This window comes from Trachemys scripta, chromosome 20 (genome assembly GCF_013100865.1).
Source record: "Trachemys scripta elegans isolate TJP31775 chromosome 20, CAS_Tse_1.0, whole genome shotgun sequence".
NCBI classification, from domain to species: domain Eukaryota; kingdom Metazoa; phylum Chordata; order Testudines; family Emydidae; genus Trachemys; species Trachemys scripta.
Genome location: NC_048317.1, coordinates 11,237,492 through 11,251,813, shown reverse-complemented (window position 1 = coordinate 11,251,813; position 14,322 = coordinate 11,237,492). Strand labels below are relative to the sequence as shown.

Genomic DNA, 14,322 nt, shown 5'->3' with positions numbered 1-14,322 from the left:
GCCTTTGTTCTGCAGTGCCCCACCTGCTTTTGCACACAGTCTGAGCACTGTAGGAGCTCTGCCAGCTGGGGAAGGCTGGAGTTTACGGTCCGACTCCCTGCAAGGTACTCAGTTTTAGTGATTGCCAAAGGCCCTGTGCGAGATGGGGCAGAACTGCTACAGAGGTGAATGCTCCAAAGGTCCTTAATACTCCTTCGGTTTCCATAGAAAATGGATAGTGATTCCCATGAGGAGTACGAAGCTCAATCTCCCCCACCCCCCCGCCCAGGATTGTGGACTTATGTAGCGTAGCTTGTTTAATTAGATGAGCTACTAAGAGACGCTAAACATCACTGTTCCATCAGCTGCCTTTTTTTGTTGCACCTCCCCCATCCTCTATCCCTCTCCTTTCAAATGATACACTTCCACGCGTAGGGATTGTGGGCAAGACTGCTGTCATGTGTGCCGCTGTAACTCCAGTGTTACACCATTCTAGCAGATGAGAATCTGGCCCCCTGTTTGTACCTGTTGTCAGAAAAGCAGCTAGCCTACAGTATGTGAATGCTGTCCAATGGACCCTCCAAAGTCTCCACAATCTTAATGATCGATAGTGCCTCGTTGTTTACTTATACCTACTCTCCCATCTGTTGTCTCTTGTCTTAAAGTTAGATTGTAACCCCCCTGAGGACAGGGACTGTCTTTTTGTTGTTTGTACAGCGCCTGGCACAACAGGGTCATGGCACATGGCTAGGGCTTGCAGACACTACAACGAATGATGTGAGGCCTGCGGGTTGCAGTCAAACATTTTCTGCCGTAAAATGATCTGAGATGCGGTTGCGGTTTAAGACAGAGCCAGTTCGATAGACTTCATCCTTTCGTTCTTATTCTGCGTGTGCATTGAGGGTGCTTCTAGCAAGAGCTTCTCTAGGGAGATTCCTCGCTTGTTCTGTGTTCGGGACCCTAGAAACCAGCGAGGCTGGAAAAAGACGTTCCTGGCTCTCCTTTTTTCTCCTGGCTCGAGCAGTGCCGCATAGAGACATGCAGGCTTACGTCATGTAAACCAGGTTGAGTCTCAATCCTCAAATCTTGTGCAGAGGGACTGAATCTAAACATCGTAGGCGCTTTATTTCCCCCAGAGAAAAAGAGAAGAGAAATATCAATCTATCTGCAAACTGCCATTGGATGCAGATCTGCTTGGGCTAGATTTTCAAGCGCTCACCACCCTCCACGAAGGCCAGACCCTTGAGATCTCAGCCGCTCCCTTTACAATCCTTATGGACAGACTTTGCACGGAGGCCTCTTGAAAATCTGACCCCAAGGGTGGAGGCCGAGCCCTACTGAAAACTGGCTAATGGAGATGGTAAAATACCAGCCTTGGGTCATCAAAAGGGCCTTCGCTGTGGTAGCTTGGCATTCAGACAGAGTACAGCCCGATTCAGAGGGAATTACTTCGCCGCATGGGTGGTGTTTAATAAAGTAACACATTGCATTTCTGTAGCAACCCCCACCCTAGGATCTCAGAGCCCTTTGCAAAGGATATTGAGCTGTGAGATGGGCCAATAGGCTCATCTGCATTTTACAGCAGGGGAAACTGAGGCAGAGAGAGGGGCAGAAGGTCAGTGGGAAAAGAGTCCAGAAGTCCTGACTCCCACCTCATCTTTCCTACAGCAGGACAAGCAGGGGTCTAAGCAGGTAGAGCTCTCATTGGTCCATCCAAGGAAAAGAAGGAGCTGTGGGGGGATGTGCTCTCCTGCTTTAACCCCTGGGGGGACACTGCCTGCAGGGCTAGCGCCTGGAAATGAGACTGAATTGCAGGCTGCAGTACCCCAGTAGCACACGAGATCCCAGCTAATGGCAAGTTCCCGGTTTACTAGCCCCGCAGAAGGGCTGTTTGCAGTTCGTAGGTTCCCCCCAGCGTCAGTAGAGTCCCCAGAGAGAGAGGCTGGCTACTGGGGTCTTATTTTCATGTCCACGTATTTGTAAGAGTAGTGGTACCCCTTCCCGGTGGACCAGTTGATCCCGTCGGCATAGGAGGTGTGTTCACCTTTGAGGTACAGCCCGTTGAGATTGGAGGAGTGGCACTGCCCATACCACCAGCTGCCTTTGTAGAGGATGGCACAGCTGCCCCCAAAGGTGTCGTGGTCTTTGTCCCGCGTGGAGAACCCCAGATTGTTGTGTCCCGAGAGAGAATCTCCTGCAAGGGGCAGAAGGCAAATACACACACGGCTTGGCCTGCGGCATCTTCATTCCATGCCAAACTCACGGCCTTCGCATGAGGGCAAAGGCTTTCCCCAGCTGGAGTCATAACAAAGAGCCTTGCCTCTAGGTCACCGGTTCAAATCCAGCCCCTGTCTCTTTGCATATTATTATTCATTAGTAGGAAGCATCCCGCATGGGGCCCGGATTTGCACGGTCATTTACACTTGTGCAAAGACTCACACCGGTCTGATCTGGCAGCATTTGGGTGTAAACGCTGACCCAAAGTGCAGGGACCATAGAGAATAAGGCCCTAGTCCTGTAGTCCTTCCCCTGGCTGTCCGCTGGCTGGTGTGAAATGAGTTTGGTGGGTCACAGGAGACAGGCGGTGCCCATCCACCACTGGAGCCCCCAGCCTCACTCACACCCTGGCTGGAGCTAGCACTGGCCCCATAACATTTACTAGATGAATTTTGCTACGTTATCCAGATAAAGTCGCCTAGAAATTCCCCTTCCTCCACCAGTTCTAGCTGGAAACTCTCGGCAGAGAAGCCAAGGCCTGAGCGGCCTGCAGACACTGGGCTGCCTTCCCACTCCTAGAGCTGGTCCCTCCAGGGCTGGGCTGAGGCACTGTGGACATGCAGGGGGGATGCTCCTACAGACACTGCCCCAGCTGGACCTGGTGCGTGGGGGGGGCAGGCTGGGGCTCTTCACCAGTGCTAAGACAGTCACAATGGAGGGCTGAGGGATCCTAGCCCTGCCTCCCCGCCTCACACAGCTGGTATTTCATCCTTGGGAACCACCAGTGGTGGCTTTCCTATGTGACAACCCCAGCAGCCAATCCCCACTCAAGGCGTCTCCCCCAGCTAGGTGGGGAAGGTGCTGGGCCCCGCCCATTATCCTTGTGATCGAGAAATCCAGTCGGTAGCTTGCAAACTCTTAGGGGACGTCTGCACGGCAGCTGGGCACTGGGATTCCCGGCGCAGGTAGGTGCACGCTAGCTTTGCTCGAGGGCGCACGCTAGAAGTAGCCGGGTGGCTACGGCAGCCCAGCCAGTCGCTCAGGGCACACGCCGAGTACGTCCCCAGGACCCCCGGGGGGGGTCATATCGGGAGGCCAGCCCCAGCAGCTGCGGCCACACGGCAGTTTCCAGTGCGCTAACTTGAGCGGCGCTAGCGCCCGTACATCCTCCCGAGTGGGGATTCGCAGCGTAGGCCTTCCCTCCGTAACCGTGAGAAACCAACGCTGCTTCCTCCACCTCGTCGAGTTTCGCTAACGGTCACGGAGGCGAGGGGCAGGGAGGGCACGGACAGGATCCAGACACAGTGGTTCCCCCACCCAGCTTTGCTAATGGGATCCTGACCTGCACATACCCCCCCCTCCAGCCCCGCAAATGCACCTCAGTCCTGTAGCAGTCCCTTCTGCCTGACAGCTGTTACTGCTCCTCTCCCACGGTCTGGTGGGGTGGCCGCTATTGATTTATCTGTGACATGCTCGGTTACCCTTGTCCTTAATGCTCTGACAGAGTGTCATGGGGAGACTGCAGGCTCGGGGACAGATCCTCAGCAGCCCTCACTCCAGTCTTTTACGCCAGGGAAAGGCTGCCCCCTGGTGACGAGCTAGCCTCATGCAGCTAAGCCTTCCCCGTCTGAAGATCTGGGCTCCGCCACCAGAGAGGCCACTGGCACCCTGCATTAGAGGGCAAAGCCACCAGAGCGAGCTGAAACACTGCGGCACAGATGCCAGGTTCTGCTCAGGAGAGGCCGAGGCGTGTAATAGCAAGGAGGGGGTGCCGCTAGCTGGCCCCCGCTCACCCTGCAGCAGCAGGCCCGAGTGGAAGTCGCTGGGTAACTCACCCATGCTGCCAGCCAAGTAGGAGCCCAAGGCGAGCGTGTAGTTTTCCCTTTCGCTCAGCATCTTGAAGCTGCTGTACTTGGCAAACGTGCTGGACTCATTGAAGTCCCTGGCATCAATCCGCAGCTGGTAGGTCCCTGAGGCCGAAAGGACAGCAAGGCATCAAAGTCCCAGCATTGCTGGAGAGAGCGGCCGTGGCCCGAGACCAACGCCTTTTCCTCCCACGCCGCGGGAGCAGGAGCTACATTCACTGTGGGAAGATGCAGTCCCCCTGCGGGTTGGGGCAGCCTGGGGACACAAGGATGGGAAACCCCGGAGGAAATGGAGGTGGGAGTCTCCCCTGGGCCGGTGCCTGTACAGGAGGGGCTAGGGGCTGTGATGCCATGGTGGGGAACTAAGCCCAGGAAGCACCTGATGTCTGAAAGGGGTCTGGATTTTCCTGATCACACCAGCTCTGAGCCATCTCCTTTTGGAGCTCTGTTGGGGGTTAACCCTTTCTAGGAACCCTCCCCAGCATGCTTTGCGGCTAGCGGGCCCTTTAAACTCTGGGACAGACAAGCTGCTCCAGCCTGGCCTTCTCTTCTTTCCAGAGGGAGATTTGGTAGCGGCCTGTTCCAGGAGGAGGGGCACGCCCAGATCCTGATTCCTGCTATGCTTGGGTAGATCTGGGGTAGCTCTCTTAACGTCAGTGATTTTACGCCTCAGTCCAACCTTCCCCTGGTCTCTCCCTGTGACTGCTCCCTTCTCAGCTGGGTGGCGAGAAGTCTCCTTACCGGTGCTGGTGAGAAGGTGGATGTTGTCGTTGCCCAGCCAGAACTCCGATGCTTGGTTTCCAAACCCTCTTTTGTAGGCCTCCCAGCCCCGATAGAAATCCACCGACCCATCCTGGCGCCGCTGGAACACCTGGAAGGCAAGGGGCAGGTCACGCCCAAACTCAGCGAGCCCCGGGGAGCTGGGCAGGACCCAATCCTGCCGTTGAAGCTGCGGGGGGGGAATCTCCCAGTGAGCCCAATGTCCATCCTTCAGATCTCAGTGAACAGCAAACAACTGTCTCCACACTGCAGGATCTTATGTGGTGCCTACCGCCAAGGGGCACCAGCAGGGTTTGGCCCCTAGACCTCCCTCACTACAGGCACAGGGCTCCGTGGCTGGAGGCAAAGGACTAGCACCCAGCGGCTCCTATAGCATCGCTGGCAGCCAGAGTTTCAAAGCACTGAGTAGCTGGGACGGGGGCCAGGGAGCACAGCCTTGCTCTGGAGGAGAGGAGACTAATGAGCTCTCCTGGGCTGGTTCAGCTCTTAATGAGGCACATCTGTAAGGTTTGGTCTGCCTGGAGGGGGCTGGTGGGAGCTTAGACAGGGAAAACAGGCCCTGGAAGGGGCGGTGAACGGGGCGAGGACTGCTATGCCCCCGAGAGCGCTGACCACGCAGACAGATCAGCCAAGCGGGAGACAGCCTCTGGCCTCACTGCCCCTGCAGTTGCATGGACCAGTGCCCCAAGCTGGAATGAGACCCTAACTAAAGACAGCTGATAAGCCAAGCCCCAAAGGGCTGGCTGCAGAAAGACTGCTGAAGAGATAGGCTCTCGGATTCCCCTCCCTGGCAAGGGAAAGAGAGAGAAAAGGCCCTCCCTTGTTCTGTCTGGAGAGCCCCTCCTGCGCCACAAACAGCGGGAGGATGTTATAAAGAACATGGCCTGGGCTCTGGTGGGGACTCCAGGGAGTCTCAGCCTCCCCACCACAGCCAAGGTGCTGAGCTCTTTGGCAAGACCGGCTACCTGGTGCCTGCATGAGAGACCGGCTCTTCTGAACATCTCCCCTAACCGGGACCGGCAGCAGAAACTTCAACCTGGTATGTGGACTGGCCACGAGAGGGGCCACAGACCCACTCCGTGCAATGGGGGGGTAACACCAAGTAGGTGGAGGCATGTGTGGGGAGGTGTATTTCCTCCTGCATCCCCTGCTCCCTGGCCTGCTTGAGGGCTAGAAGGACTCACCAGCCAGCCCCCGCCATCCGTTTCCATGTCACAGAAGACGGTCAGCGTTCTCCCCGGTTCAGGGTGGATGGTGTACCAGCCGCTCAGCCCCTCTCCCTGCTCCAGTAGCTCCTTGCAGTTCCTGGCACCTGCTCCTCGGGGGAAACACCAGCTGGGTGAGTTCATTATGGCCAAGGCAGTTAGCAATGTTCAATCCAACACAGGGGTTGGGATGGGGATGGGGGTCCCAGAGCACCAGCCACTTTGTCTTGGATGACCCGGGGAGCTGGGCAGGACCCAATCCTGCCGCTGGAGCTGTGCGGGGATCTCCTAGTGAGTCCAATGTCCCTCCTTCAGATCTCAGTGAACAGCAAACAGCTGTCTCTCTCCACTGAAGGATCTTATGTAGTGCCTTCTGCCTACCCCTGAGCAGCGGGAAGAATGAATGACATTGGCTTTCACAGCCATCTGCTGGCTGACTGATAAACACACCCCGGTCAGAGACTCTCAGTACGGGGCAACTAATTTTTCTGTACACTGGCTGACAATGAAAAATGTCAGAAACTTTTTGGCAAATCGAAAAGGCAAAGAAATGTTCGGTTTGGGTCGAACAGAAGGTTTGTCTGGATTTGCTGCCGCGTTGTTGAGGCCGTGTTGGTCCTGTGTTTAGAGTTTGACCATTTGGAAACGTTTGGCTGTTCTGAATAAAATGAAAGGAAATCTGGAAACAAAAACGGCGGCGTGAACCGAAAAATCCAAGCGTTCATTTAGAAAGGGTCAAGATGACATGTGGGGTATGTGTGTGTGTGTGTGTGGGGGGGGGGTGTTGTGTTTTTGACTGAAACAATTTGGCAAAAGCAACAATTCTGGAAACATTGGTGTCCCGGAAGCTGCATTTTTCACAGAAAAGGCAATCGCCCAGCTGTAACTCGGAGCTGGTCCCTGGCTATGCGGGGCTGGGATATACGGTAGCTGGGAGGGGTCTCTCCAGCTGGACTGAATAATCACCTGAGGGTGAAATCAGAACTGCAGGTGGTGAGGAATGAACTAGCGGCTACCCGGCTGTTTCATGCTGGAGCTGATGGTAGATGCATTTGAGGGGCCTTAACTGGGGTTTGATGGTGCCCTGGGTCTCTGGAGGAGTAAACTGATGCTAGAGAAAAGGAAAGAAAATGGGCTTAGCCGGGGCAGCTGTGTTTGGTGGGGCCTTGGGACATTGTTTGGGGGAGGCCGGACTCTCACTCAGTGGCTTTACTTCATGCTATTAAATTATAACTAATGGAGTTACTCCTTTAGCTGGGGTGGTAGCAGCCTGTGCTTTTGGTGTGGGAGGTCCTAGGTTCGATCCCCATGGACGGCCTGTGGCATCTGTGTGTTCGCAGCTGTGTTGGTGCGCGAGGGTAGGGTTTGAGGCTGAGGAAGGCGTGTACCTTGCTGCTGAGAGCTGGCAGAACTGCTGGCTTCTCCTGAGGGAAGAGAGAGACAGCCATTGGTAAGACGGGACATGCGACAGCTGGGCAGTGAGGGGAGGGCAAGGTTGCCGCATGCTCTGGAGAAGGGTGGCTCTCAAATGTCACCTCAGGGTGGTGAAAGGGCCTTGCAGGGGGTGCTGGCAGCAGTGTGGACCTCTGTGAGGCCAGGCTTTCACCCCCAGCCGCTAAGTCCTTCTCCCCGTGCAGGGTAGTGACAATGTCTCTTCTCCAGAGCAGAGGCGGGGCAGGTGATTAGCTCTGGGAATGCAGCCCTCAGACCAGTTTGCAGGCAAGAGTCCAGACATGGCAAGAGAGTTCACAGGGTGCAGCCAGGGGATACAGCGGTGAGGCTTCCCGAGAGGCCCAGCCCTGCATCCCGTCCTCCCCCAAAAAGTCCCATCGAAGTTACCTTTGTCTCCTTTGGGTCCAGCCTTCCCCATTGCCCCAGGGGAGCCCTTCTCGCCTGAAGAAAGAGAGCAGAGGCATGGACCGGGTTCCCTTTATTGTGCCTTTAGCACTACCTGACAACAGCCTATAAGAGCCAGGCGATGCGGCCGGGGAGCTGGGGGTGGGGAGCAGACTGGATGGGGATTTCGAAGGGGACACAGAGCCTTTTGCTTCTAGGTCATGGGTTCAAATCCAGCCCCGGTGGGTACCATTTATTGGCTCGGGTGAAATGAATGAGCGGCTCAGTCCAGTTCCTGGTGGACAGGGGTGTCCGTGCTAGAAAAATAGCAGAGGTCAAGGATTGGGCAGGCCAAGGTGCCGGCTAGTCTCTGTGTACGTGGTTCACTCGCTCACGGAAGGGATGTTGTGCCAGTGTTTTAGTGGCCGAGACGACTAGCCAAGATCTGCTGGGCACAGACTCCTCGCCAGCCCTTTGACATTTCTGCTGCGCCTTATCCTGTCCCCACTGCCTCTCTGGTCCATTCACAGTGTAAGCCCTTGGGGGCAGGGACTGTCTGGACAGCCCCCAGCCCCCTCCTGCTCTGACCTATTGTAATCCACATGATCAGTGTTAATAGGAACGCAAGCCTGAGAGCGCAGACGGCCCTGCAGAACTCAAACCTGGATTCTGCCAACCTGTCTGAAACGTTCCCTGCCCACGCCGAACTATAACCCGAATCTAAAAGCTGCTTTCCCTGGCCAGGCCTGATAGGCTCCTCAGTCCAGCCGCTCCCACTCCCACTCCCCAGCGTGCGTCCCTGAGGAGCTCTGTGTTCTGGTGCAGAGGGCTAGGGCTGTGAGCTTCCTCAAAGCAGTGTCCTGCTGCCTCCCATGAGCTGATCTCCTGCTCTCCATTCTCCTCCTTGGCAACCTGTTCCAAAGACTCTGTGAGCGCGTGCCATGCCTGTCGGGTGCATTAGTGCCGAGCATTCACGTGGAGTCTGCCCGTCCCTTTGTCTTGCCTGGGTACGGATGTCTGTCTGGCCTGCTTTATATCGAGGCTGTGATTGCCGAGTCCTGACAGCATCCTCTCACCTGGGGGCCCTTGAGGGCCTGGATCTCCTTTAGCCCCGGGGAGGCCGTTTGTCCCCGGCATGCCCGGCATTCCTGGGATCCCTGGCTGGCCCTGGAAAAAGCTCTTCTTGTCCGCTCCGCACTGGGATAATTCCTTCAGCTCTGAAAGAGGCGGAGAAGCAGGCTGGAGTGAGGAGAGCAGGCGCGCAGTGCGGTGGTGTCCTGAAGGTAGCGGTAGCTGCACCGCACGGGGCCAGGAGGTGACCAGGGGAAAGGCTCATGCACCTGGGGAGATGCTGAAACTGCAGGATCACGTTTAGTCACTAGGTGTCACCTGGGCTGGTACCAGGCAGACCTGGGCGCGTAGTCAAGTATCTTACAGGGAACACATCTCTTGTCTCTCTGTAGCCCGCTGCCTGTCCATACCATAGCAGCCTGACCTGCTAGCAGCAGCCCTGCGGCCTCCCATGTACAAGGAGTATGTGACACTGGGATTTGGCAGGAAGCGTGAAGGGCCAACCTGAACAGTCAGGGCTGGGAAGTCTGCCCAGACCTCTGCCCTCGTTGGCTTAGGGGCGTAGTTGGCCATGGTGACTGGAAGGAAGCAACTTGATCAGGAGGCCAAGGGTGAGATTCCCTCCCCCCCCCCGCCCCCAGTAAGACTAGAATTAAACATCCCCCCACCGGAGGCTCACAAAGCACTTGGCAAATGTGGATAAATTAAACCTGAATCCCCAGGGTGCAGATTGGGGAAACTGAGGCACACGGAGGCTAAGTGCCTGGCACCAGATGACACAGCAAACGGGCAGTGGAGCCAGGAATCGATCCTAGTTCTCCTGACTCCCAGCCTGTGCTTTCACCCCTAGATATCACCCTGCTCACCTGATATGGACAGTAGTGTTGAGAAGCAGGGGAGGGATCGGGCCCTGTGTCAGATTTCAGCTGGGGATCAATCCCTGCCTGTGAGTGTCGACCGATCTCCCAACTCCGGAGACAATCTGCCCATTTTAAATGTTGGGAAGTTTAAAGTAATAATTAAAACCTGTATTGGGGGAGGGGAGAGAGCTGGAGCTCGCTGGAAGGTGGGGATGGGCTCATCACCACGTCGCTGGCTATTTTCTGAGCCCCCAAAGATGTTCTAGGCACCTCTCCAACCGAGTAATGAGACTTTCCCTGCCCCAGCAGGTTCCCAAGCAAGATTTAAGAGTATAGAACAGGTGAGGGGCCTAACCAGACTAAGGGGGGTGGGTGGGGGAGGGAGGGAGAGGCAGGACAAACATGGCTGGAGTGCTGTCACCTGGTTACACGATCAATGTACCTGTGCTCCTTGGATCTGTGTGGTGGTGGGGATGGGCAAGTGTTGAGGAGGAGGGAGACAGGATGAGGCTGGTGTCTGACTTCAGGGAGAGAAGTAACATTAGCCACGTTTGGCAGATGGGGAAACTGAGGCACAGAATGATTCAGTGACTTGTCCAGGGCCACACAGTCAGAGGCTAGAGCTGGAATGGTCCTGATGCCCTGCTTCATCCTCTGCCTGTTAGACCACAGCTGATCCTCTCTAGACGGGGGACAACCTCTGGATTCACTCCTCAGTTCCTTGCTCTCAAGTGCAAAACGTCCCCCACGCATGGCTCCAAGGAGTGACTTCCTGGGCAGTGTCTATGCGCTCCCCAGACAGAGCCCATCCCTCAGGGTCTCCTAGCTTCTCGGCACCAGCAATAGGGAGCCCAGCCCACGGTGTTAGTTGCCGGCTGGGGGAGGCTGAGGTGAGCACGGCTAAACCCAGCCATGCATGAACCTCTGCTCCAGCTACAGGTGGGATTGCTTAAACAAATCCCTGGGGGTGTGGGTGTCTCTCCCCACCTTCCCCCACCCATGGGGCTGTGGGTGTCTCCCCACCTCCTTACCATTATTCTGATCCAAACCCCTCTCCGGTCAGGTCCTTTCCATGGACTCCAAGGGGCTTTGCCTTGCCTTTCAGGGCCGGGGAGTGGGGCGGACTGACCTGGGAATGTTGTGTGGGAGTTGTATTGAGACTGTATGCAGTGGGGCTGGGATACCAGGGTGAGGCTATCTGAGCATGTAACCTGAGCCCAGGATGGGGGTTGGGGCCAGATGACACCTTTGGCCCGGGAAGCTGGATGAGGGCTGCGGGCAGGGCCGACGAGAGGTGGGGGAAAGCCGGTACAAATTACTGAGGCCTGGCAGTCCGGAAGGGGGCCCGGCTTTCCCCTTCGGCCCGCCCTTGCTGGGGGGCCTGAAAAAATTCTGGGCCCGGCTTCCCCCCCCTCCTGTCGGCCCTGTTTAGCTGGTCCACCCTGGCTGGAGGGCCCGAAAAAAATTTTTCACCAGGGCCCGAACCCGCTCTCAGCGGCCCTGGCTGGGGGAGGTGGCTGGAGGAGACTGCTGGAGGGGTTTTAGTTTGGAGCTGGCTGGGGAAATGGAGGGAACCCCAAAGCTGAGGGATAAGCTCCCCACCCCCCTGGGGACTTGATTGAGGGGTCCTGGTTGTACCTACAAACTCTGTTTGGGACTGTGTTCCTGTCGTCTAATAAACCTTCCGCTTTACTGGCTGGCCGAGAGTCCCGGTGAATCGCAGGAACTGGGGGTGCAAGGCCCTGACTCCCCCACACTCTGTGACAGGGAGCATCCTGCCTGTCCGGCGGGGAGCTCCTCAGAGATGTGACTGCCCCGGCAATGTCCCGCTGCGGCTCCTCTTCAGAGCCCGCTCCCTGCTGGAGCCCATGAGCGTCGGACTGAGTTTGGCCCCCAGTTTGTAGAACAAAACGCCACAAAGGGATCCCCAAGGGTGCTGAGTATCCCCAACCCCTGCTGACTTCAATGGGGGCTCTCAGCTCTGCCCTGGATTCAGCTACTCACGTGCACAGCAGCTGGACTCTGTCTCCTGGGCAAGGCCTGCTCTAGGGCCAGTAGCAGCCATCAGGAATGCCAGGGCGAGGAGAAGGCCCGTGGAAGACTTCATCTTGCCCTGCTGCCCCCACGCCGTTACCCCTCGGGCTGCCTGACTGCTCTGTCTCTTATACCCTGCTGACTTTCCCGGCAGCCAAACACCCGTATTGTGTAATGCCCGTTCTGCTGGGGGGCCAGCCTTTCTCAATGAGCGTGTGGCGCAAGAGTTGGGCTCAGAGGTTCCCGCTAGCTACGGATATGGCGGAATGCGATCTCTCGCTGTCAGTCATCCTCTGTTTGCACTTTCGGCCCAACCAAATCCCCTCTGCTGCTTCTTCTGAAATTCCTGTCCTGAGCTATGATGTGGCATTGATCACGCTGTTAAACAGCTGCTGCGCTCCACCCCAGAGTTGGCTTCATTGTGGTGGCTGGTAAGTTCATTCCTGTTTGAAAGGCAGCCTGGCTCGGGGGAATGAGGTCAGGACTGAGTGCCCCAGAACACCTGAATGCTAATCTTGGCTCTGCCATTGACCCACTGAGAGGCCTTGGGCGTGTCTCTTTCCCCATTTGCGAAATGGGTAACACATGCTTTCCTGCCTCCCTCCCAAAGCTGCTGTGAAAAGGACGGTTTGCTGGGGGGTGTTAGTATTACATTTCTATGGTGCCTTTCATTCCCAAGGACAGCATCTGTCTATCTAACATCTGGAACTTGTAAAGAACCTTCACTACAGCCTTGGCCTTGGCAAACCACATAGACAGGCGTCCCTTCATGCAGCCACCTCTGGGGTGGAACGTGGTGGCTGTTTTAACAGCGCAGAACAATCAACAGCGCAGTTTAGGACAGGAAGTGAAGGAAATCTCATGTCCAAGGAATATTTTAGGGGAGCAAACTGGAAATGGGTCAGAACACCAGGGTTAACACCCCTATCCCTGCAGAAAGTGCCATGGGACCTGGAACGACCACGCAGATCCAGGACCCCAGGGGACTGGCTCAGCACCAAGGCAAAGGGAAGAGCAGCAACCACAACACCGCTAATCCCACCCTGCTTGCAGCACCTGGGTTTCCCCGAAGTCTGATAAAGCACAGACACAGCCTGCCCCTGCTTGGCTTTGGCGAGGTTATGTGTTTATTGAGGCGGCGCCTACGGACCCACCAGGAATGCGCTAGGAGCTGTACAAACACTCAGCCGAGCTCCCAGCCTAAAGGGACGTGGCTTCGGGTTCACACCTCTCCAGTGATAGTGGCGGGAGGGTAAGGAGCCCTTCAGCTTCGGGGATAATTCCCCTCCCTGCGGAGTTCTGCTGCGCTGGGGGGGTCGGGGCGTTATTGATGCTGGACCAGGATTGAGTTTCCAGAACAGAGGGAGGGGAGAGGAGGAGCCGCCGGGGAGGAACTGGTACCAGCCAGTTGGTGGGAATCGGGTGTGGGGGTGCCTTAGCTCACAGTGCGGAGGGGTCTTTAGCTGCCCTCTGGCACAACCGAGGCAGCAGCCCCTTCTGGGGCCGCAGCGGAGCAGGCTTTGATCTTGCTCTTGGTCCCAGCAGCGTAAATCATGAGCCGCTCCATTAAAGTCCCTGGAATGACCCCGGTGCAAAGCCCATGCAAGGGGGATCAGAATCAGGCCCACAGGGGCAGCCTCCTTCCAAGGTTACGGAGCCGTCCCCTTCCTCGAGGTGTCAGAGAAGGTGGGAGAAGCTTGTCTAGTCGCCATGGGTAGAACTGCCCTTCTCCCCAGGGCTCACCTGCGGCAGAGGCGAATGGTCAGCTGGGCCTGTTCGCTTTCGGTCCAGGGAAAGCGACAGTCACTCGAGGGCGCCTGCTCACAAGCAGCTTCTCCGAAGAAAATGAAAGTGCGTCTCAAAGCGGCTTCTGGCCTGGGAAAAGCATCACCGCCCCCCACAGGGATCAAACACCCCCTGCTGCCCCTTCACGCCCTGCTGGAGGGTCTGAAATTAAACGCAGCTGGCTCCCACTGCAGCTACTTCTCCTCCAAGCCAGCACAATATCTACTGCTCCAGCCAGAGAGCCCCACTGGGAACATTAACCAAGCCTGAGAAATCTCATCAGCGGTAAGCTCCAATTTACAGATGGGTAAACTGAGGCCTGGGGTGCTGATGTGGTTTACGCTGAGTCCTGGCATGAGTCAGTGGCAGAGGCGGGAGTAGAACCCAGGAGTCCTGAGGCACAAACATCTGCTTGAGCCTGTCCCGTTACCAATGTACAACAGCTGTCACTGGTGCTAAGCTGTGAACTGCCCACTGATGCACTGAGAAAACCCCATGCACTCCCCACTTCCTCCTTCTAGGTGCCTCTTGCTGTTTTGTTCTCATTTTACTCCACTGATTGCAACACCCCTGTACCGCTGGGCTGGGGGAGGATTCCTGACAGTCAGTTCCCACTGAACAAACATAGAATTTCTCTTCTTGAAGGGTGCTTTGAATTTCAACAAAGCCTGTGGAAGTATTTCTAAAAGG

General features: G+C 56.5%; 2 protein-coding genes across 2 annotated transcripts in view; one reads left to right on the top strand and one right to left on the bottom strand.

The window, feature by feature from the left end:
* Positions 1-1,083: 1,083 nt before the first annotated feature.
* LOC117868147 (veficolin-1-like) lies at positions 1,084-12,139 on the bottom strand. The gene is made up of 8 exons (XM_034753792.1): positions 11,818-12,139; positions 8,959-9,099; positions 7,886-7,939; positions 7,435-7,470; positions 6,026-6,159; positions 4,803-4,932; positions 4,032-4,166; positions 1,084-2,173 (listed from the first exon to the last, which is right to left on the bottom strand). The coding sequence occupies exons 1-8, from the start codon at positions 11,918-11,920 to the stop codon at positions 1,926-1,928; spliced, it is 981 nt and encodes a 326-aa protein (XP_034609683.1). The 5' UTR covers positions 11,921-12,139; the 3' UTR covers positions 1,084-1,925.
* Positions 5,706-14,322, top strand: part of LOC117868150 (cathepsin L-like) — a 64,823-nt gene continuing 56,206 nt past the window's right edge. The window contains exon 1 of the mRNA XM_034753794.1: positions 5,706-5,880. Coding sequence (XP_034609685.1) covers positions 5,721-5,880 — 160 coding nt within the window. The 5' untranslated portion in view covers positions 5,706-5,720. The remainder of the gene's footprint in view (positions 5,881-14,322) is intronic.